The 22,489-nt window shown below is 46.0% G+C and overlaps 3 protein-coding genes and 2 non-coding genes across 6 annotated transcripts; 3 read left to right on the top strand and 2 right to left on the bottom strand.

Moving 5' to 3' along the window:
* Positions 1 to 1,232: 1,232 nt before the first annotated feature.
* Positions 1,233 to 14,298, bottom strand: LOC144208200 (uncharacterized). The gene is made up of 45 exons (XM_077733920.1): positions 13,666 to 14,298; positions 13,494 to 13,583; positions 13,024 to 13,245; positions 12,222 to 12,447; positions 11,987 to 12,157; positions 11,432 to 11,588; positions 11,301 to 11,328; positions 10,834 to 10,933; positions 10,701 to 10,751; positions 10,527 to 10,619; positions 10,360 to 10,423; positions 10,151 to 10,249; positions 9,891 to 10,034; positions 9,430 to 9,525; positions 9,227 to 9,345; positions 8,702 to 8,854; positions 8,428 to 8,601; positions 8,176 to 8,349; positions 7,974 to 8,088; positions 7,709 to 7,902; positions 7,525 to 7,646; positions 7,367 to 7,436; positions 6,992 to 7,152; positions 6,799 to 6,907; positions 6,589 to 6,720; positions 6,316 to 6,522; positions 6,085 to 6,222; positions 5,911 to 6,034; positions 5,671 to 5,842; positions 5,385 to 5,597; positions 5,174 to 5,318; positions 4,886 to 5,092; positions 4,711 to 4,815; positions 4,440 to 4,592; positions 4,112 to 4,360; positions 3,800 to 4,012; positions 3,514 to 3,726; positions 3,104 to 3,265; positions 2,898 to 3,026; positions 2,741 to 2,829; positions 2,518 to 2,641; positions 2,162 to 2,370; positions 1,971 to 2,079; positions 1,720 to 1,892; positions 1,233 to 1,608 (listed from the first exon to the last, which is right to left on the bottom strand). Exons 4-45 carry the CDS (start codon positions 12,384 to 12,386, stop codon positions 1,377 to 1,379), a joined length of 6,057 nt encoding a protein of 2,018 aa, XP_077590046.1. The 5' UTR covers positions 12,387 to 12,447; positions 13,024 to 13,245; positions 13,494 to 13,583; positions 13,666 to 14,298; the 3' UTR covers positions 1,233 to 1,376.
* On the top strand, positions 13,529 to 16,615 carry hoatz (HOATZ cilia and flagella associated protein). Of its 2 annotated transcripts, none has more exons than XM_077733919.1 (2): positions 13,529 to 14,264; positions 16,192 to 16,615. In XM_077733919.1, exon 1 carries the CDS (start codon positions 13,719 to 13,721, stop codon positions 14,223 to 14,225), a length of 507 nt encoding a protein of 168 aa, XP_077590045.1. In that variant the 5' UTR covers positions 13,529 to 13,718; the 3' UTR covers positions 14,226 to 14,264; positions 16,192 to 16,615. The 2 variants fall into 2 exon arrangements, with proteins under 2 accessions (XP_077590045.1, XP_077590044.1); XM_077733918.1 differs by having other exon boundaries at positions 16,224 to 16,615.
* Positions 16,544 to 22,198, bottom strand: gsg1l (gsg1-like). The gene is made up of 5 exons (XM_077733917.1): positions 21,732 to 22,198; positions 21,139 to 21,186; positions 19,902 to 20,054; positions 18,818 to 18,929; positions 16,544 to 18,000 (listed from the first exon to the last, which is right to left on the bottom strand). The coding sequence occupies exons 1-5, from the start codon at positions 22,018 to 22,020 to the stop codon at positions 17,688 to 17,690; spliced, it is 915 nt and encodes a 304-aa protein (XP_077590043.1). The 5' UTR covers positions 22,021 to 22,198; the 3' UTR covers positions 16,544 to 17,687.
* Positions 18,068 to 18,140, top strand: trnar-ccg (transfer RNA arginine (anticodon CCG)). Its single transcript has one exon. It is a non-coding gene; the product is annotated as a tRNA-Arg (tRNA).
* On the top strand, positions 18,330 to 18,402 carry trnar-ccg (transfer RNA arginine (anticodon CCG)). Its single transcript has one exon. It is a non-coding gene; the product is annotated as a tRNA-Arg (tRNA).
* Positions 22,199 to 22,489: the final 291 nt, after the last annotated feature.

The raw sequence follows: 22,489 nt of genomic DNA on the forward strand, positions 1-22,489 counted from the left end.
TAAGAAATGCCATTCACTTCAAAAGAAAAGGCATTTTGTGTGTTAAGACTACATAGTACTATATACATAGTACTATGTACATAGTACTATGTACCTGGTACTATGTACATAGTACATAGTACATAGTACTATGTACATAGTACATAGTACATAGTACTATGTACATAGTACTATGTACATAGTACATAGTACTATGTACATAGTACTATGTACTATGTACATAGTACTATGTACATAGTACATAGTACTATGTACATAGTACTATGTACTATGTACATAGTACTATGTACATAGTACTATGTACTATGTACATAGTACTATGTACATAGTACTATGTACTATGTACATAGTACTATGTACATAGTACTATGTACTATGTACATAGTACTATGTACATAGTACTATGTACATAGTACTATGTACATAGTACTATGTACTATGTACATAGTACTATGTACATAGTACTATGTACTATGTACATAGTACTATGTACATAGTACTATGTACTATGTACATAGTACTATGTACTATGTACATAGTACATAGTACTATGTACTATGTACATAGTACATAGTACTATGTACATAGTACATAGTACTATGTACATAGTACATAGTACTATGTACATAGTACATAGTACTATGTACATAGTACTATGTACATAGTACTATGTACATAGTACTATGTACTATGTACATAGTACTATGTACTATGTACATAGTACTATGTACTATGTACATAGTACTATGTACTATGTACATAGTACTATGTACTATGTACATAGTAATATGTACATAGTACTATGTACATAGTACATAGTACATAGTACTATGTACATAGTACTATGTACTATGTACATAGTACTATGTACTATGTACTATGTACTATGTACATAGTACTATGTACATAGTACATAGTACTATGTACATAGTACATAGTACTATGTACATAGTACATAGTACTATGTACATAGTACATAGTACTATGTACATAGTACATAGTACTATGTACATAGTACATAGTACTATGTACATAGTACATAGTACTATGTACATAGTACTATGTACTATGTACATAGTACTATGTACTATGTACATAGTACTATGTACTATGTACATAGTACTATGTACTATGTACATAGTACTATGTACTATGTACATAGTACTATGTACTATGTACATAGTTCTATGTACATAGTACTATGTAGTCTTAACACCCAAAATGCCTTTTCTTTTGAATTGAACGGCATTTGTTAACCTGAAAAGATCGAAATGCCAAACGTTACACACTACAAACAAAAAATGGAGGTCATTCCAATTAAAATTGTCAAAATATTACCAAGTGCAGACCAAAACAGCAGGAGGTGATTTTGGCCGCTATTCATCCGGTGGGGTCTTCATCTCAGGCGGGGGGCTTCGTGTGGGTGGAGATGGTGAGTGAGCTTTATCCTCGTCTTCCTCCGGGATCTCCGGGACGGTACTCTTGGTCCGGGCCACGCCGCCACCGCCACCCATCAGCCCCGCGGAGGTCCTGGCCGATCCCCCGCCGAGGCTCAGTACACTGCCGCCGCGGGGGCTTGCCCCGCTGAAACCTGGATCGCCGCCACGCCTGGGGCGGAGACAAGAGTTGACTAGAGTGTAGACATTGTACCCACTAACACCACTAAATAGGGGTCAGATAGCTTCAAAGCCAATGGTGAACACTGGCAACTTTTCCAACCTCAGTTTGCTCTTGAGGGCGGCCACCTCCCTGCTCAGGCCGTCGTTGGCCTCGGCGGCCTCGTCCAGCTCCCTCTGCAGCTTCCTGCGGGCGGCGGCCACGCGCTGGGCTTCCTCCTCTGCCTCCTCCAGCTGGAGCTTCAGCTGCTTGACCCGCACGTTGCTCTTCTCGGCCTGCCTCGGCGGAAAGCGTTTGCCGTCAAGTAGGGAGGGAGGTAGGGAGTGAGGAAGGCGTTTGCCCGAGGGTCTCACCTGGTCCTTGTACTGCTGCGCCTGCTTCCTCTCATCCTCCATCTGCACACTCAAGTCCTTCAGCTTTTTGTCCTTCTGCCGCAGGTTCTTGGCGGAGGTCTGTCGCTCCCTGCCATCGTCGTCAAGACCCACCCAAGTCATCGTAATTAGACCACGAGTAAAAAAGATAACAATTTAGTTTTTTTTTGTACCTGTTCTCCACCTCCAATTGCTCCTCCATCTCCCTCAGTTTTGTCTCCAAAGCACCCACGGATGATTTCATCTTGGAGCGTCCCTGGCCTTCCATCTCCTGAACTTTGGCCTTCAGCTCCCGGTTGTGCTTGTCCAGCTGCTGCCTGGCCGCTTCCTTGGCCTGCGATGACGCCCGCTCCGACGTCAGCTCGCCGCTGAGCTGCTCCACCTGCAAACACGCCAGGTATTTAACTTTTGCTTTTGCGTTATTGTCCCATAAAATGCTCCTAACCAGCTAAAAAGAAGTGTTGTCTCAATATCCACGGGAAGGCTCTGCTTAAACCACACTCAAATCCAATTCCCCACCCGTTCATACCTGCTGCTGGCTTTTCCTCAGACGTTCGTTGAGGTTCACCATGTTGCTCTGCTCCTCTTCCAGTTCCTCCTCCAGATGGCTGATCTTGGCATCCAGCCGCCGCTTCTCGTCAGACAGCATGGTCCTGAAAAGGGACACGGGGACACGGGTGACCTTCTCCCCGAGAATTCCAGTCTCGGCAACTTAAGAGCCGCCGCTCGTCAAGTCAAAGGAGCGTACTGACTTTCCAGAGGAGTTATTGGCCAGCTCGTCGGCCAGCTCGTCCCTCTCCGCCTCCGCCTGCTTCCGAGCCCGTTCGGCCGCCGCCAGCATCTGAGCCACGGGAGAAGGTTCCTCAAAGACTGAGCCGAGACGCCGGCGAGAAGTCACGTCTGCCGCACCTCCTGAAGTTGCACCACGTCGGCCTCGGCGGCTTTGGATTTTCGCTCGGCCTCCCTGGCCGAGCCCAGAACGTCCTTGTGGGCGGCGCGAGAGTCCTCCAGCTCCCGTTGGAGATCTTTCAACTGGCCCTGAAAGTTGAACGGTCGACGGTCAGCGGAGGCCCGGGCGACGCCGGGAAGACGACGGCAATGTCGGAGGCACTGGCCTGGATTTTGCGCAGCTGCTTGAGGGCCTCATCCCGCGCCCTGTTGGTGGTCTCCAGCTGCTCTTCCGTGTCCTTGAGTTCGCCTTCTAGCTTCTTCTTGCCGGCCCAAGCTTGAGCGCGCTGCTTCTTCTCCTCCTCCAATTCGGACTCGAGCTCGCGGACCTGAAACACAATTAGGAAATATCTTTTTTTTTTTCACCCTTACAAATGTTCTACTTAGGGCTGCAAAGATCTATTTTAAATTGACTGATTTGATTAAGGGGGTTATGATAGATGTACTAATTCTCAGTTTAAAATAAATGAAGTTATTGCAAACAAGAACAAAATGTTTGTTGCCCCATTTGTTGATTACTCAAACTAATTCCTAATCCTAACCTGTCGATGGGAGTGAAGGAGGCTGGCTGACTGACCTGCTTGAGGAGCTGCTTCCTCTTCTCCTCGCCAGTTTCCTCGCGGGCCTGCATTTCTCTCTCGTGCTGGGATTTGAGGGCCTGGCCGTTGACCTCCATACGCAACTTGGTGTCCTCGGCCACTTGGAGCTCATCTTCCAGCTCCTCCATGTGGGCCTTCATCTCCTCCACCACTGCTTCCAGGGAACGTTTGGCTTTCTCCAAGTCGTGGACCTGAAGACCCAAAGTATGCATCGCTCCAGGAAGAAAAAAAAAAAAAAACAAACGTGTCGCCGACTGGTCTTACGTTCCGTCCCACGTCGTCCTTGGAGCTGACGAGGTCCTCCATCTCAACTCGGAGGCTTTTGGCGATCTTCTCTGCTTCCTCCAGGGCTTGGCGGTTCTCTTCCAAGGCTCTGGACAGAGCCAATACCCTAGTCTCCTTCTCCCTCGCTTCAGCCTCCGCTCGATCTCGCTCGTCGGCAAACTTGCAGGATACGGCTCTCTCCTCGGCCAGCATCTGGAGAACGTGGACCAGAGGTAGAGGGAGTATTGGGGAAGGTGGCTCGCTGGTAAGAGACTCTGCAAGCTGAAGCCAGCCTACTATCCCTAAAGCTACCTGGTCAAACTTCTTCTGCTTCTTCTCCAGGTTGACTACAAGCTGCCTCTGGCCATCCAAGTCCATGAGGACGTCCTCCAGCTCCTGCTGCATTCGGCCACGGCTCTTCTCCAGTTTGTCGTAGGCCGAGGCCTTCTCCTCGTAGTCGTGGTTGGCCGCCTCCAGTTCTCGCGAGAGACGCTTCTTGCCTTCCTCCAGCAGCTCCACCGAGCCCAAAGACTCGTCCAGCTTCTTCTTGCAGTCGGACAGCTGACGGTGGACGACGGATGGCTTTCAAGCCTCGGTGCTAAAGTTTCAAGGAAGTCCTTTTGCGAGGTTAGTGCCTGACCTGCGTGTTGAAGCTGGACAGCTGGCGCTCCAGGACCCGCTTGGCTTCATTTTCCTCCTCTAGCTGCTCCGTCAAACAAATCCGGTCTTCCTCCATCTGCCGTAGACGTCCGGACACGTTGAGCTTTTGCCGTGTCTCCTCGGACAGAAGCTCCTGTTGGGATTATGACCAGGTCAGACAAACAAACCGAACATGACTAACATGTACATCAAGTACAAAGTTAAATGTCTCTTGTCAAGACATTCCATTCAATTAACGGTTGTCTAACAACCTGAGTGTCTTGGAGTTGCGAGGAGAGCCCGGAAACATCTTTACTCAGCTTGGTGGTTTTTCCTTCAGCTTCATTTAGAAGACTGGCCAGGTTTTCCAGCTCCACCTTAAAGAGCAGACATGAAAAAAAGTTGAGCAAGTCAAGCAATCGCAGGCACTTTCTGGCTACAACGTACAGTCATCTTGGAGACTTTGTCTCCCAGTTCGTTCCTCTGTCTCTCGCTCTCGTTGAGACGAGCGTTGACGTCGTTGAGCTGAGCGTCAACCTTCTTCTTCTTGTGCTCCACGTCCTGCTTGGCGGCGGCCATGGAGCGCAAGTCGGCGCTCAGGTTGGAACATTCCTTCTCCAGGGCTTGCTTAGCTTTCTCCAGCCCGGCCCGGACCTGAAGGCAAGGAAGGTTAACAATGCGTTAAGAGACTTTTTCTTTTTTGGGCCCTTTACAACCAGGGTTCCAGGTCATTACTCTCTTGGCCTGCTCCAGCTGCTCAGAGAGCTCCTCCACCGCCTGGCTGTGCTTTTGCCTCAGGTCCTGGATTTGAGCCTCGTGACTACGGCCTTCCTCCTCCATGGCTTTCTTCAACGCGGCCACCTCCTGCTCTCGCTTGGCGCTATCCAACGCAGACGCAAGTCATGAAATCTCTCCGGTAATTTAACACAAGGCACCAGGGACTGACCGTAGCTCCTGTTGCGCGGCCGTGGTGTCCAAACTGTCCTCCAGTTCCGAGCGCAGGGCATTGAGTTCTTCCCCGAGGTCCCGCCTCGCCGCCTCCACTTTGGCCCTGGCCACCCTCTCGGCCTCCAGGTCCTCCCGCAACTCGGACAGGGCCGTCTCCAGCTCTCGAACTTTCTTTAGCGCCAGGCCCCGCTGGTTGCTCTCCTCGTCCAACCTAACAGAGACCACGTTTGTTGGGAGCGTCAACCAAAGGTTGGCAGACACCGATGGGAGAAGAACGGACTTACCGGGCCTGAGTGGCCTGCAGGTCATCTTCCTTGGCGGCCAGTTGCGCTCTCAGCTCGTCCAGTTGGGCCCGAAGATCAGCCAGCTGCTCGTGGAGTTCCGCCAGCTCGGCCTCCAACTTCCTTCTGGCCTTCTCCGTGTCCAAGCGACCCTTCTCCTCTTTCTTGTAACGCACTAGACGCGAGAGGAGAGGGCGTTGCCGCACAGACGAGGGAGAAGAAACATGGGCTCTCTGGACTGACCCTCCAAGTCAGTTATCATGGACTCGTGCTTGGCCTTCAGCTTGGTTAGGTTCTTGGACTTTTCCTCCTCCTCAGCCAGGTTGGAGTTTATATCTGCCATCCTCTCCTCCAGAAGCATTCGCTCCTAGGAAAACTCCATTAATTTTTTTCCAAAGACCACAATTGAAAGACTACCTTCTGCATTTTGTTGTTCTGGTCCTCCATAAGCAGAACCTCCTCCTCCAATTTCTTTGCTTTTCCCTCCACGGCAACCTTCTCCAGCTGCAGCTTTTGACGAGTGTCTTCTTCTTCCAACAAGTGGGCCTCCATGTTCTGAAATGTTTAAAAAAAAAACTCCTTGGTTTCCATTGTGACTCCACCAAAGGCACCGCGGTGTGCTATCTGGCCACGTTTGCGATGGACAACCTGCAGCTGTTGTTCCAGCTCCTTCCTCTCCTGCTGCACCTGGGCACCACGCTCCTCCTCCTCCTCTAGCCGGGCTTCCATCTCGTGGAGGACCTCCTCCAGTTCCTGCTTCTTGGCCTCCAGCCGAACCCTCATCTCCTCGGCCTCGGCATAGAGCTCCGTCTCCGCTTGAAGTTTGCTTTCCAGCTGGGCTCGTTCCTCTACCAACTAGCCAGAAAAAGCCACACGTGCTCAAGACTTTTTTTGGGGGGCAATGTCTACCGATGTTCATACCTGTGTTTGTTTCCGGCTAATATCCTTTAGCTCCGCCTCCTTCTTGGCCGCTACTTCCTTGGCCACCTTGAGCTCCTCGTCCTTCTGACCCATTTCCTCCTCTTGACGGGTCACCTGCAGCAGTGGCTTGACCTGGAGAAGATCACCGCGGGTAAGTGTGAGCTACGTTAGCTTAGAGTCTCCATTTTGAATGATTTGATGGCTTGATACCTTGGTGAAGAGCCTCCACCACTGCCAATTCTTGAGTTTCAGGTAACAAGCGCAGTTCCTCTGGATGACCTTCATGGCGCTGAGCTGTTGCTGGCGTTTGCTAAACAACCTGAGAGACCAAGACCTCGTTAGGTATGCAAAACAGACTTTGAGAAGAACCGTAACTATACTGGTCTGTGTGTGTGTGGCCTACTTTCGGGCCAGGAAACCTCGAGCCTGAGCCTGGAAGGAGATGATGATCACAGTGAGCTTGAGATCTCGCTCTTCCTCTAGTTGAGCCAAAACTCCAGTCCTGAAGAACATCTTACTCTGTCCAATGCGGAACAGGTTGGGATCCAGGTCCAAATGCTTCACCTGGAAATCACATAAGATGGAACACATGAGACACTTGGTTCGCTATGAAGACCAGGAGTTTTGCCAACTTGGTGTCTTGTGTAGAAGGTATTGATTGATAAGGAATGAACTGGATTGAACTTCAAATGTAGGACCATATTGATTGGATTCCAGGATTTCCAGATCTTCTTGATTGGAAGTGTAAAAACAGATCTTGCTGGACTCTTTATCTTACCATCAAGCAGCAAGCCTGTTTCCCGTCCATGAAGCCCTTGGGAATGGCGTTGGCCGCCAGAATCTCATACCTGCAGGTACGTGGAAAAAACAACTTTAACGAACAATATCTTGATGATTTTAAAGACCAAGAGACGGAACGCAAGAAGTCATTTGTACCTTTGGCGGAACTCCTGGAATACGATGCGGTTTGGGAATCCCTGTCTGCAGATGCGGATGCCCTCCAACACGCCATTGCACCTCAACTGCTCCAGGACCAGGGTGGCGTCCATTTTGCCCGCCTGTGGCATGGAAGCAATCAGCACCAGGGCTTACAGTTGTACTCCAAGGCTTGTGGGCATACCCTCTTCTCGTGGTTGGGGATGATGCAGCGCACAAAGTTTGGTTGCGTGTTGTGCAAGGTGGTCATCAACTTCCCCAGGGATTCCTTGTACAGCTGGCCCACCGTACGAAACATCCCCTTTTTGGACTTGGTGGAGGTGGGCATGGAACTGTCGGACATCTTGGCCATGGTCTCCAGGCCCACCACTCGATCGGCTGAGAGAAGATCAGATGGGAGATTGAGGTTCCACCAGCTCCAGATAAGGAAAGGTTCCGGGAAAACTGACCGTCTTTCCACAAGTCCTGGATGAAGTTGCTAGACGAGTTGCCGAGTAGGGTGGTCACGTTGTCGTTTAGGGGGTCCATGTTCTTGGTCAGCCAGCTGGCGCCATTGTAGTCCACCTGGGAGAGAACAGAGAAGGTGTTAGCAACGGTTGAGGTCATTAGTTCGAAAATGACTCCTCGTTTGGTGAGCAGGACGAGACTCACCTTTCCGGCGTAGTGCGCAATGGTGAACATCAGCTTCTCTTTGTGTTGTTTAGGTTTGGAAAATTTGACGTGGCCAGAATGTGTGCTCAACAGTTTCTCAACAAAGGAGGTGTCCGTAGCTTTGGGGAACCAGCACTCTTCGTCCAACAGTGCCAAGATGCCTGGTGGGTTGTTCTGGAACAGCAAAGGTAAGATGTCAGTTACAGATAGTCACATTTCAGTTCGGCAAGAAAAAAAATAACAACGGCCGACCCCTCTCTCGATGAGCTCGATGGTGGGCTGGAGGTCCAAGCCAAAGTCGATGAAGTTCCAATCGATGCCCTCCCGCTTGTACTCCTCCTGCTCCAGGACAAACATGGTGTGGTTGAAGAGCTGCTGGAGACGCTCGTTGGTGTAGTTGATGCACAGTTGCTCGAAGGAGTTGTCCTACCGTGGGATGAGCGCAAACGGGTAAGCAAATTGGTCGACCGCCATCATAATGACAAGAGTAAGCCGCCTGGCGAGGTATCTATTGATGATCAATCACCTCAAAAATCTCAAAGCCAGCAATGTCCAATATCCCCAGGAAGGACGAAGACTGCCTCTTGCTCTTATCCAAAGTTTTGTTGACTCGGGCCAGGATCCAGCGGAAGAGACGTTCGTACATGGCTTTGGCTAAGGCCTCCACGGCAAAGTCCGCCTACAGCAAGGATATCAAACATGGGCAGCATTAACGGGAACTCAATTTCATGTTTATGTTCAATATTAAATTGGAAAAAGAAAATATTTTTATATATTTTTATAGAAAATGCCCCTTGAACTAAAAACACCAAAAGAAAAAAAATGATTAAAATAAATCGCCATTTGAACTAAAAGCTAATTATTTTTCATTAAAATAACTTGCAATTGTTGATTTATAAAGAGGAAAATCTGAAAATTGAACCCACATCTATAATCTTCATTTGAATTTGATTCTAAAACAGAAAGTGGACACTCATCATTTATTTTCTCGGACCACACAAAATGGCCAGATTTAGCATCTAATTAAGATAAGTGAGGATCTGTTGTTTACCTGCTGCTTGGTCTGAGCCTTCTGAACCACTTCGCGGCCCACTTTGATCCTGGGGGTCAGGAAGGCCCGGGTGAGGTCGGTCACATTGATACCCTGCAGGTGGGACACTTTCTGGGCAGCTAGCAACAGCGACAAAAAGAGAGAAACATTTGGCTCATCTCAAGATTCTGACCAAGAGCCAGACGGAGGTATTTTTAGGGTACCCGTGTTGTCCGGCATGGTGGCCTGCTCCGTGTTACGCTCCTTCTCAAACTTTACATTTCCCAGCTGGAGAACCGTGGAGACCACCTTCAGCATGCCTGAGGGAGGAGCCAAGAAGGAGTGAATATAGTATAACAGAAAACGTTCAACCCGGAATTCAGGTGCTAAACTACGGACAACTGATTGAAAGGGACTACGTTCTTAAAGGTAAACCAGCTCCATCTTTAAGGTTGGCACTTAAATAATTCTAGACCAGAAGCACAAAGAGACCAATGTTACGTTGATTTTTTTCTTAGAACCCGAATGTTTGAAAGCATTTAGAAGTGTCAGGACCAAAGTTTGCATTTCTAAGTCGAAAGAACAGAATTTTCAAAATTGAAAATGAACCCATTTAAAGTCTTAAATATCTGGAAATGGACTCCAAAAAATGAAAGTGATGTCAAATTCTGAATGTGGGGCGCACCTATTCTCTCTTCCTCGGTGAAGCCCATAATCTCCATGGCCTCCAAGGTCTCCACAAACAGCTCGTCATCCTCCACCCCAGAAACTTCCACGTGTCCCGCCATCAGGAAACGATAGCTGCTAAAGTCCTCTAGAAGAAGGTCCTCTGAAAAACCGTCCCAATACCGATCAAATCTAACTGGCGTTTCGAAATTAAACCGGACGAACTGCGACCTTGTAGAGACAGAAAAAAACACTCCGTTTGACTTGATCTCTCCTCACCTTTCATTTTGTCTTTAGCCCCTGCCACCATATAGTAGAAGATATGGAAAGCTCGCTCGGTGTTAGCCTGACGGATACAACGAGACTTTTCCAGAAGGTCTGATTAGGTCAATTAAGAAATATAGTAACGTAGGAAGCGATATTAGCGCCATATTTATTCATTAGTAGACTAAACATGTATTGTTTTTTTGTCAATTGGTTAAGGATACACGTGTCAATGTTTGCGCCGACTAGGTATCCCGTGACATCAAAGTTGAGCTTGATGAACTTCCCCTACGGACACGGGGGGGAGGGTCACACGAAAGCTTTAATTACTGAGGGAACTCGCCGTCAAAATGGTGGCGAGTGTCAACTTACGAACTGATTGACAATTTACAAATCGTGACGAGTTGTCGTTCTTGATGGTCTTGGCGTTGCCGAATGCCTCCAGAATGGGGTTGGCCTGCAGGAGCTGCTTCTCCATCTCCCCCTATAGGTCCACCAGAAAATGGCGTTAGTGTAACCGCAGAAAAATAAACACGGGGTCATCGTCTAAAAAACATGTACTTACGTGGGCCAACGATCCGGCGGGTTGTTGTTGCGTTGTCTGCTGTTGCGCCGGCTGTGAAAATTGAATATGTAAGGAAGGAATTTGGAGCACCACAGGGCGAGGTTCTCGATCCACTATTATTTGTCCAACTCACAGGGTTTGCTTCCTTTTTGCCTTTGTGCGACGACGCCACCAGGGTCAGATACTGGATCACCTTCTTGGTGTTTTCGGTCTTCCCCGCTCCGGACTCACCACTTGGAGAGGGATAAAAAGATTGACAGGCTTGACAGTCTCGGTACATTGCTTGCTGATGCGCTATATTAATATAGTAAATGTGCATATCATGCTAGAAGGATGACAACATTAGCAATTGATGATGACGTTTTTGTCTGCTACCAGATGGAAATCCGTTTTACGAAAAACATACTTTTTTAACATATAAAATTGTACATAATTTGAAATGATCAAAAAAGTATATCAAATATGGGAAAACGTATAAATTGAATGGTGTGCATTTACTTCACGGATTTTTCTTAATCAGAATAAATGGAGCATAATACGCGACTTGTTGTGTTTTCATTGTTTCCCAAGGTTTAATTTGTCTTCTTCTGTGGGACTCACGTGCAGAGAATGGACTGATCCTCGCGGTCTGCGGAGGGAAATCAAGCAGAACGGAGAAAGGGTGATCTTAGCGTGCTAAAAATATGAGCGTGACTCCATGTAAGGCGATGGTGAAAAGGATGGAGAATCACCTTGCATCATGTTCCTGTAGGCGTTGTCGGTGATGGAGTAGATGTGAGGTGGTACCTCGTGACGTTTTTTGCCCTTGTACATGTCGATGATCTTGTCCGAGTAGATGGGCAGCATCTTGTACGGGTTCACCACCACGCAGAACAGGCCAGAGTATGTCTGCGGAGCAAAAGAAGAAGAAAAAAACACATCAAGGTCACGGTGAGGTCATCTTCAATATATATATACATTGTAAGGAAAAAAGGCCCTATTTTTAAGAGAAAATCGTTATTTTCCCCTATTTAGGAATTTTTTGTGGGTATATTACACATTTTGAGTAAGACCCGTGACCCTTGTGAGGATAAGCAGAATAGAAATGAGAGAATAGATATATTAAACAAAAAAGATAATTTTAGGGGGGGAAAAAATCCTACTTTTATAGACTAAGTCCTTAACAAACGCTTTGAATAATTTAGAGTTAGAAAAAAAAATCCAAAAAGTGAAAATTCCACATAGCTCAAGTCCTACTTTCAGAAACAAAACAAGCACTTCTAGTATTTATAAAAGTACTCCCGTACATAGATGAGGCTGGAGAAGTATCTCTCTCTCAGGTTCTGCAGGACGGAGGCCTCGTTGAGGAAGGTGAGGGCGGCCATGTCTTCCACTTTGCTGAACTTGGGCGGGTTCATCTTCTGGATGTCGTCCTTGTTGACCGTGGCCTTGCGCCCGTTGGACAGCTCCACCAGCACCTGCGCCCAAGGGCCACAGCGGTCAAGCCCTCGCCCCGCGGCGGATTCCCGGACGGCTGCTGACCTCGTCGCCCTGCTCTTCCTTGACGCTGGCCGCCTCGAAGCCTTCCTTCTCCGAGGGCACCCACACCATCTTCTTGGCCGCCCAGTCGGCCTGCCCCACGCCGGTGTTACGGAAGTCATTCTGCAGGAACAGGAACTTGCTCTCGTCCGTCGCCTGGTCCGCCATGTCAGAAAGTCGCGATTGGTCGCCGGAGGATGGATCGAGTAAAGTCCAGTCCGCGTCGAGCCTGAGGAGGAGGAGGACAAGATGGTGGTTTGTTTTTCAGGTACAACTCTTTATTTGACTCCATATCTTATTCCAACAAATGCAAGGTGGACTAAAATGGTGTTTTAGGTTGTTTTTAAGAAAAACTGCCCATTTGAAGCTACTTACTGGCCACGTTTTGACCTCCCTTGGAAAAGTCGCCAAAAAGCCAGCAAAATGACAGCGCTGACAAGCATGCCGACCTGCCACGGTAGGAAGCCCATGTTTGGGCTTCCCCGATTGGCTCTCGGTTACTTTATAAGGCGCGACTGGCGGCGGTCTCCGTGTCTAGCCAAGCTTGGCGTTTACACCAAAACGCTGACGTGACCAGAAAGTGCACCCAAGGATGACCACGACGCACGTTACTAGTATTTTCACCCGGATAAAAAAAAACACCTTTTTGATCTATTTTTTCATTAACATTTTCTTAACAAGGAATTCCAACGCAAAATACCCTCTCAGTGAATGCGCAATTATATCCTAAAAGTGAATTTAGCTTTAAGTTCTTTGGTGTCAGTTGATTGTAATGCAAAGAGAAAGGTTTAGGGAAGAGACTCACTGTGCTCAGGTTGGTTCCTCGTTGCAGGATGAAGCAAGAGCAGACTCTGGCAGCAGGTAGACGCAACTAATGAAGAGGAGGAGGAAGATGAGGAACTTCCTCTACAACTCCCAGGCATGGAACGGGACCACTAGACCGGCCTATCTTCTCCAAATTTGGCCACAACCACTTAAGTCCCTTCATCCAATCACCAAATGGGTAAACATTGACGCCATATTTCATCTGTAATACACACACATGCATGTAAAATATGTTCATTTTCATCACTGCTCACTGATGGGCAAAAAGGGAACTCGTAATTTGGTATTAGTTTGAATCTCTTTCTCCAAAAGTTAATATTTAATTACATTAAATTATTAATTATTTGAACATTTACACTTTCAAAATGATATGAACTATTGTATTATATTTTATTTGCTTAAAAAAATTATATAATAATCCAAAACAAACATTGCTTAAAAGAACCTTACCTTGATTCAAGTGCGGCCTATGCAAATGAACCCGGAAGTAACCACGTGGCGTCATAAGGCGACATGGTATTGTTTTCACGTTCACTGCAGCTAAAAAAAATAGGATTTTTCAGAATTTAGCTTCTAAACGTGTCTATTTGTAAGAAATATATATAAATAACGTCATCTGTACCTTTACGTTCGATTGACTTCAACAAGAAGTTATTGTTGTTCTTTCATGTATCTATGGCGACTATTCCAAACACCCTCCGCTCATGTTCTCCCAAAGTTAGTGCGGCCACGACGGCCACTCCGGAGAAAAGCCTCGAGGCGTCCAACCTGGCTTTGACGGTATTCAGCGGTTCCTCCCCGGAGGACGTGTCCCACGCCCGGAGGCTGTGGAGCTCGCTGTGCATGCCGACCCCTCTCGAGTCCCGCCTGGTGTCGGCCGATATACCGCAGAGGTTACCGGTGTCCCGGCCGGAGCGAATCGTCCAGCCCGAACCGGTACGCGCCGACATGCAGAACCTGTTCGTGGCACAGCAGCGGCAGGAGGAGAGGCAAAAGTACATGGCCATGGCCGCCCAAAGGAAGGAGACGCTGGCCCTGTTGCGGAGGCAGAGAGAGCAGAGAATCCAAAAGGAGTTGCTCTCCGCGGCCTTCAAACCCAAAGCGTCCAAAGACAACAAGATGTCGAAAAACAAGACGGGAGAGTTGATCGTGGAAGAGGAGATGGTCAGACAATTGTATTGATGTTCGTGAAGTTCCTGAACGCACCACAATCAACAACAGGTGCCCCCTCCAATGTGTAGTCTACCAGATGATATCACAAACAATTAATTACACGATGAGGAATGTTATATTATTGTTTTTTAAACTCATAATAAAAAAAATTGAAAAGTCAATAGTTACTTTTCCTTTTTTCATTAAAGCTATAAAGTAATGGTAATAAAACAATATTAAAGCAAAACCTATTTTATATTTTTGATTTAATGTATAAAATCACTACTTAACAGGCATCAAAAGAGTAGTGGGGCCATATTTTAAGATCAATGTCTCTAAGAAAATCATCGACTATTGACAAGGTTGTAGAATTATTCGATAACCTATTATTTGTCACTAAGCCGATTAATCGGGGTTGAGAGAAGTTTTATGTTGACAAAAACGTGTATAGTCAAACCCTTAAAAGTACACAAAACTGGCCAACAAGTATTCACGTTGAAATTATTGACTAAGAAAAACAACCTTGGATTACAATTGTAATTACAAATGTATCTTCCTGGCCCAGTTATTACAGATGAGGACTTGTTGCCATAATAGGCTAAGTAAGACATGAGCAAGTTGGTTGTTGACTTCTCAACCTACTTGAACTCTCTCTCCATCTATATTCCACCCAGAGTTTAGAGGCAAAGCCCCTGAGCCTTTTTCCTAGTCCGGGCGGATTATTTAGCAGATAAGGAGACCCGGACGAGGTGGAAAAAGTCCAAATATGCCCTGAATTCCTCCAGGTTGCTCGTGTGACCCTCATATACAACGTCCATCTGCCTCTTCTCCTTTTATAGTTCTAAAATGCAGGGTATCATTACGCTTCAGTGCCCCTCACCGCAATTAACGTCATAACTATTTTGATCCATCTTTTCGATCGCTTCACTTGATGTCCTTTGTCTTAAATGGCTCATTGACTCATGTGATTTATATATTAAACGACCCTAGAATTTTAATTTTTGGGTGCCTAGAAAAATTGGATTAGGAATATTATCTTTAGAGTCCACAAGAAGAAGAACAACAACTTTTGAGTCTTACTAATCGGCAGGCTATGAAAATCACATCAGAGAGGCTAAAAAATAGATTTATGGCTTTTTTTTTTAGATCCAAAATGTGTCAATAATTCATCGACTATCAAAATAGTAGTTTGTGAATCGTGTAATTTCACATGCTGACCTTTAGGGGGAAGTACCTCTACACACAAAACAACTTTTAATAATGTCTATTTGGGTGAAAAAGACATGAAAACCAAAACTAAAGAAATCCTTTTTGTAATATTAACATTTTCCTCTTGAATTTGAATGCAGCACAAATTTGGTCATAGCTAATTCTCATGTGAGTCTCATTAGTAGAAATGATGCAAGATGAAAGCAATAGTAAAATTACCCCCCAAAAAACACTTTTAGTGGCTTAGAATGATCATAATTGGTGTGGCTATGATTGCAAATTTGGGGATTCTTAAAAAAATGTTTTTATGACTAAGTGGCGCTGCTCAATCCCAACACAGCCGGTGATAACGGATTGGTCTCTGGTGAAAACCGCTTGTAAAACGTTTCTCCATAAATCAGCAGGTTCTCCAGACAGCAAATACCCAAGCGTCCGCAATAAAAGTAACACGCTGAGGACTTTTACGGCTCACTGCTCGTGGCGACGGCTTAGGAAAAAGATGCCAGTGACTTTGAAGCCTCCTTCGCTTAAATATTCAACAATCGGTCTCCAGACTTGAGAAAAATGGCTGACTTTGATTTCTGGCATTTGTAGTGATTGGCATCCAACTTCCTTTCAACTTTGAATTATTTCCATGTTCAGTACGAATGAGCTTCAAAGTCCCTACCTAGCCCGCGGGCCGTATGTTTGACACCCTAAAAAGTGAATTTTTCATGTAGATCCAAATTGCTTTGAGTTGAGCGCCAGGTGCTATTTTATTAAATTTTCCAATTGGCGTGACGGCCAGCCAATTTGGGATTCTTCTCTGTTTCGTTACAGTTTGCATTGGAGCGGAAAAAGCGCTTGCCGCCGCTTGCGTCATGGCCGCTGAGATGAGGGCCCGCGGGAAGTTCAGCAAAAAAAGACAAAGAAGAAGAAGGAAAAGTTGAGTCCACTCAATTTTTTTTTTTTAGAAACGACGCATCACTTCATTTGAAATGCTTCCTTGATGTTTTCTTTGGATGGAGACCTCCAAAATGCATTGACAGAATGAAGATGACTTAAGAACTCATTGACGTAAATGATTATACTTCAGTATCATTGACAGTTTCAGACGTCCAATCCAATTCAACCGCTTTATTTTCCCAAAATGGATTAAATGAATAGCTCTAAATCTTAAGAAAGTCATTTTTTCCCCTGAAAAAATTCCCTTAAATGAATTAAAAATAAAACAAGACTATCTTATCAAATGGTGTCTCACTATCATTGAACTCTGGCGTCCCATTGGACGTCTGTCAAAGTGAACATTTCCTGTTTAAATGAATGATAAAATAATTTTCTAATGTTTTTAAAGGATTGCTGTTTAAAAAAAAAGTGACAACATGCAGGCTTTCCAAGTTGTTTTGGGATTAATAAAGCCTCCCAACATCTCTGAGCCAATTTAATCCCGCCTGGTTACAATCTGCCAGCATTATGTAACACACTAAAACTCACACAAACACACACACACACAAATACACGTTGTTCACTTTTCCATTGATTAGTGTTGACTTGGGGTCGTTTGATTTTAAAGTCAATCATCCTTTTATTGCTCTTTTATGCTCGGGTTTGATAGCGTATGTGACATTTTCAAATCCTAGGATTAATTGTGACGCCATCAAATTTTTACCGCGGTGGATTTTGTGCTTAAGGTGTCAACCTACGCTTTTTTTTTGTCATGATAAAAACCACAAGAAATGAAGAAAAACTGAAAGCTTTGAACAGATTTTCGCCAAATGAGTTTGTAGAATAAACAGTTCTCGTTATAGATTATTATTATTTAATCTTTAAACAGATGCAATGATTTCCACAAACAAAAATACTTTTTTGTTGTGCGTGAAGTGAAGTTTTACATTCTCTGTCTTCCAGGTTTTCACTTAAATTGATATTAAAATGCTACATGTAGCATTTTCGGACATAAAACACCAGCCTAGCACTTTCAAATGAAAGTAAATCCACATTACAAATATTAAATTGAGATGAAAATGTTGTTAATTTGCCTTTTTAGCGTTTTTATGTTGCTTCATTAGCCGCCATTTTGTCCTCACAATACAACAAGTTGTCATTTTTTGATTGGAAACAAATAACAATCATCTTATAGATCTCACACACCATTGTTGCATTATATATTCTTACATATTTTCTTATATGAGTAGACAGCAAGTGTACAATTCAAGTCTGTTTTCATTCCCACAAGTCTTTGACATCAAGTCAGCGAAACATTACCAGAACTTAGTCGGGTCCCGTCCCGAAGGCGGACCTCCCTCAACATTGCTCCTCCCCCAGCGAGTCCGTATTCTCGCCCAAGTCGACGGAGGCGCTCCTCATCTTGGTCCGGCCCAGGCCCGGATCGGCGAGGGGCCCGGGCCCCGGGTAGACGTCCAATGCGCCCGAAATGGACTGCAGGGGGCGCTCGTGGAAGTAGTGGAAGGCTTCCTGGTCCAAGAAGTTCTGTTCCTCGCGAAGGCCCTGCTCGAAGAGTTTGCGCTTGTGGCGGAATTCGATGACCGTTTTGGTGTAGGAGTTGAGGGTGGTGACGGAGGCGGCCATGCAGCATGTGAAGGAACCCCATGCCATGCTGTATGGTACAAGACGCAATCTTAGTTTTACAGCTTTCTTCTCAAACTTTCTGACGCATCTTATGTGACCCAGTGGCCTAATGGATAAGGCATCAGCCTCCGGAGCTGGGAATTGTGGGTTCGAGTCCCACCTGGGTTATGAGTTGGCAGTTCTCACTTGATGGGATATCTAATGGCTCAAATTTTGAGTCATGGGTAACCAATCAAGGAAAGGCTTGGTCTTGCTTTGGAACATTCTGCATCATTTGGGCACTTTTAATGACAATATTGTTCAGTTAATCACGTAGAATCCATACATTTATTACCAAAAACCTAAATCACAAATGTGGGCCCAGTGGCCTAATGGATAAGGCGCCAGCCTCCGGAGCTGGAGATTGTGGGTTCAAGTCCCATCTGGGTCGCAGAAGTCTCCTAATGAGTTTTGGGAACAATTCCTAACATTACTGCTTCACAATTTAATCACCCAAACTCTTACTTGAGACCCAAGTGAGTCAAACCCAGGGTTGGGCAAACTAGTCATCAAGGCCCAATGTGGTTGCAGGTTTTTGTTCCAAACAATCCAGTACAGACAGTTGAACCAATGGGGGTTGGGCCAAAACAGGAAGCACCTGACTGCAATCCACTGATTACACTTGTAGGACACCACATTTGTGGAATAGTTTGCCCACCACTGATCAAATGATCACAGCCTTTTGCTAACTGACCTTCACAGACATCATCAAAATGTTTTACCCCTGGAATTGTTGACATCATCTTTGGATTACTGGATTTGGACCTTGTGAGTGAATGATATATTGTGTTTTTTGAAGAACTGACCAGAAGGACCATCCATAGTCCCAGCTATGAGGCCTCCAATCTTCCGGGCCCAAACTGACGGTGATCTGGAAGACTTGGGTGTACATCATGTGGGCCACCATGCCGAGAAGACCTGAGACAAACACACACACACGCCAATGACTTCACGTACAATTAGATCGTCAAAGAGATTTAGCGCCGGCCGTAAAGAGCGCTTGGCTCCGTGACGACCTTGATGACGCGCCCCCTCCGCTTTGTAGCAAACGTGCAGCACATGCTAACGCGCCGGAAAGCCTAACGTCACAGGACGGACGGTCAATCGCTCGCTTGTGCCCAAATTGAGCTGACTTCTTTTGCCAGATGTGGAGATGCCAACTTCTTGTGTAAGAAGTCACCCATGTTGTTGTGTAAGAGCTTTAAGAAAGTTGCAATCCCAGGACGGGGGATAACCTCTGAACTGGGACGACCTCGCGGCGAGCCGCGGCGCTTTCTCGGCTCGCCACGTTCCTCGGCTTTTCGCTTTGACGACACGGACTCGGGATTTGGACCGTGATCTTTTCCCGTTGGTCCATTTTGGGAGTGCTGATTGCTACGGGCAATTGGTTTCTCTTCCTTGGTCAGTTTATGGTTGAGTTGGTCTGGTGATGGGTTAGTTTGGTTGTTTTTGATATTATTTTACCTGATAAAAACTGATATACCATCGAGATATGGTACAAATTTAGCGAAAATTACATTTAAAATGCAGTATTTTTGTTCTAAAGTGCCATCAAAGGGGCAGCCCGGTGGATGAGTGATTAGTGTGTTGGCCTCACAGCTCTGGGGTCTTTAGTTCAAATCCAGGTCGGTCCACCTGTATGTATGTATGTTCTCCCTGGGCTTGTGTGGGTTTTTGCGGGTACTCCAGTTTCCTCCCACATTCCAAAAACATGCTTGATAGGCTGATTGAACACTCGAAATTGCCCCTAGCTATTAGTGATTGCCTGTTTGTGTCATTGTGCCCTGCGATTGGCTGGCCACCACCTCTGCCGGGATAGGTTCCAGCACCCGCCCTCCTAGCTCCTATAGATTGGACAATCCTCATTAAGTCGTGTGCACTGAGACTTACCGGACAGAACGGTGAAAACGGCGGCAAAGGCGTTGAGTTTGAGTCCGTCGATGACATTGCTGGAGTGGAAGAGCTCCAAACACATCAGGCTGAAGCCCACCACCAGGAGGAGGATGTACAAGACCTCCGACACCACCGACAACCACAGCACGCCTGGTGAGTAACAAGTAAGTTGAAAAAAGTTTATTAAAGTAGTAAAATAGTGGGTCATCTACACGGCCCTTTGTCAACTGTGTCATCAAGCAATGTTTGTGTTGCGGAAAAAAGATGGACAGGTTCATAAAAAAAAAAAAAAGTATGGCTGGGCTTGGAGTCCAGAGGGATTGTGGCTGTCACGCGTTTCTTCTTTTTTTCTTCCTCCTTCATGTGTCAGAGCGCCACGAGGCTCAAGCTGTGCCATCTTGACACTCACGACACACAATTTCAAAAGATTATCTGGGCCCAGCCAGCGAGATCAGGCCCAGTCGCAACCTTGCGTTCGGCTGCGCCACGCTTTGTACACGCATGCAAGGAAAACATCACAAAGTCATGTTTTTCTATCTTTAACTAACACAGAATTCCACATTTTTAAAGATTCTTCTCCAAATAATGCCATTAAATGATCCATTTTCCCTTTTTTAATCACTGAGATTTGGTTCAAATAAAATGCCAGTTATTATATTTCCTTTGAATTTTAACATTATACATATAGGCGACCTGTCACTTTATCAGTAGCCGATTTATGGTCAATCCCGAATGTGAAAAGATGAGCGTGACTGTTTTTTATCGATCTTCCGCCACCATTGGAAGGATTACGCGGGAGGCTTTTATTGATTTTTAAATGTAACATGTTAAAAAAGTCAAGTCGCAGATGGAGGCATTAGATATGCGCATATACTGGAGAAAGATAACACCTAATCGATTCTGTAGGATAAAAATGTACGCTAGAGTTGTGGAAAAAAAGAAGGTTAAACTGTCATCATAATAAACAATAATTCAATACGATTTTGTGGCCAAATATGGACGCCAAATATAGACACAATACCCATACCAAGTATAATAATGTGGGTGATCCTATTTTGTCTGGTCTACAATAACTGGGATATTTGAGGGATTACTGTATTGTGGAATATGTGTAACAGATATCCTATTCTAAGTAGTTGTATGAGTATGAATGACATGTTGAAATTTTGACTCCATTTTCAGCCGTGGCATTTCCCCAAGCGCGAGAGGACACGTAATGGCCGTCATCACTCACCTCTCTCCGAGGCGGGTGCCAGGTCAATGAAGCTGCGACACTTTTCACCTGAGACACACAAAAAAAAAGACACACCGGCACTGGAGATAAATGCAGCAGAGAACCCAAGAACTGCCAGGTGAGTCTCCTCAAAAATCCTCCTCATACTTCGTGGCAATTTAGAGTATTCAACTAGCCAACCTGAGTACCTGGAGAAAACCCACATAAATTCTACACATTTATAGTCCTCACATAGACTTGGTGACCAATATATTGTAGTCGATTGGCCACCAGTCAGATTTTTATGCACTAGCATTGTAAGGCGACCAGTCCATTTTTTCACTGCACATACTCTGATATACACTAGCGCTTATTTCGTAATTCATTTCCTGTAATAGTGCCATTTGGTGACCATTCCAACGCATGTCCGTCCAAGCTCTGCTACTCAGCGACCAGTCCCAAACACTCCATATAAGTAAACAAACCATATGACACACATTTCTAATCAGGTAGGGAACTTTAACTTCAAAATAGATCTTTTTGGATCGGGAAGCAAAATTGATTGGACGCGACAGTTACACAGGATAAAAGTTTGTCCGCGTCCGGTCACCGACCTGCCTCGTGGATGTTCTCCTCGCACGAGTACCAGATTCCGGTGTGAAAGCGTCGGAAGAGAAAGCGGTCGTCTCCGGTCTCCCAGCTATAATGCACCTTGCTCTGGTCCGTCTCGTTGACGCCGTAGTCGATACAATTGTGGCGCCGCTGCGCGCTGCAGTTGGGCTTCGGCACCCTTTGCGTGCCCTCGCACCAGTACGTGGTGATAAACGCCGTGGTGGAGAAGAGCAAAGCCACCAGGTTGAGACCCACTGACAGGAGCGCGCGACACTTGCGCGTCGTCTTCATGGCGGCGGCGGCGGCGGCGGGAAGTCGCGCCTTAGGCGGCGTGGAGCGCGGGCGCCATGGCGCACCGATCCCGGGAACGGCGCGCACCTTCTGGGAACGCCGAGCCGGTCCGGTGGAGAGAGGAGAGCGGAGGACTTGATGGCTTGGCGTCCTCACCGCTTGTGAGAGGACTTTTTTAGCGTCCGCTGCCAGACTCTTTGCTCATCTCTCTCTCTCTCCTGGCCGCAAGTGCGTCCGGCAAAAATCAACTTACACACACACACACACACACTCAAAAACATCATTCACAGGATATCAAAAAAACACTTTTTTTAATCACATGCAAAATAACAAAAAAAATGCAATTTAACATGAATAAATTAACCCACACATTGTTCATCCCAAAATCTACCAAAAACGCTCACCAAAAAAACAAAAAACTAAATGATGTAAAAATGTACAAAACAGAATGTTGACAGCAGGGTTTATC

The sequence above is a fragment of the Stigmatopora nigra genome, chromosome 15, assembly GCF_051989575.1.
Source record: "Stigmatopora nigra isolate UIUO_SnigA chromosome 15, RoL_Snig_1.1, whole genome shotgun sequence".
Taxonomy (NCBI): domain Eukaryota; kingdom Metazoa; phylum Chordata; class Actinopteri; order Syngnathiformes; family Syngnathidae; genus Stigmatopora; species Stigmatopora nigra.

Bases quoted from the DNA above. Each gene is read 5' to 3' on its own strand.
- LOC144208200 (XM_077733920.1), bottom strand. From the start codon at position 12,386: ATGGCGGACCAGGCGACGGACGAGAGCAAGTTCCTGTTCCTGCAGAAT. The intron at 4,361-4,439 runs GTCAGGCACTAA...GTCCACCGTCAG, and splicing joins TGTCCAGCTTCAACACGCAG to CTGTCCGACTGCAAGAAGAA. The intron at 3,266-3,513 runs GTCAGTCAGCCA...ATTGTGTTTCAG, and splicing joins GGAAGCAGCTCCTCAAGCAG to GTCCGCGAGCTCGAGTCCGA.
- hoatz (XM_077733919.1), top strand. From the start codon at position 13,719: ATGGCGACTATTCCAAACACCCTCCGCTCATGTTCTCCCAAAGTTAGT.
- gsg1l (XM_077733917.1), bottom strand. From the start codon at position 22,020: ATGAAGACGACGCGCAAGTGTCGCGCGCTCCTGTCAGTGGGTCTCAAC. The intron at 20,055-21,138 runs GTGAGTGATGAC...GTTACTCACCAG, and splicing joins GGCACCCGCCTCGGAGAGAG to GCGTGCTGTGGTTGTCGGTG. The intron at 18,930-19,901 runs GTAAGTCTCAGT...TGTTTGTCTCAG, and splicing joins CGTTTTCACCGTTCTGTCCG to GTCTTCTCGGCATGGTGGCC.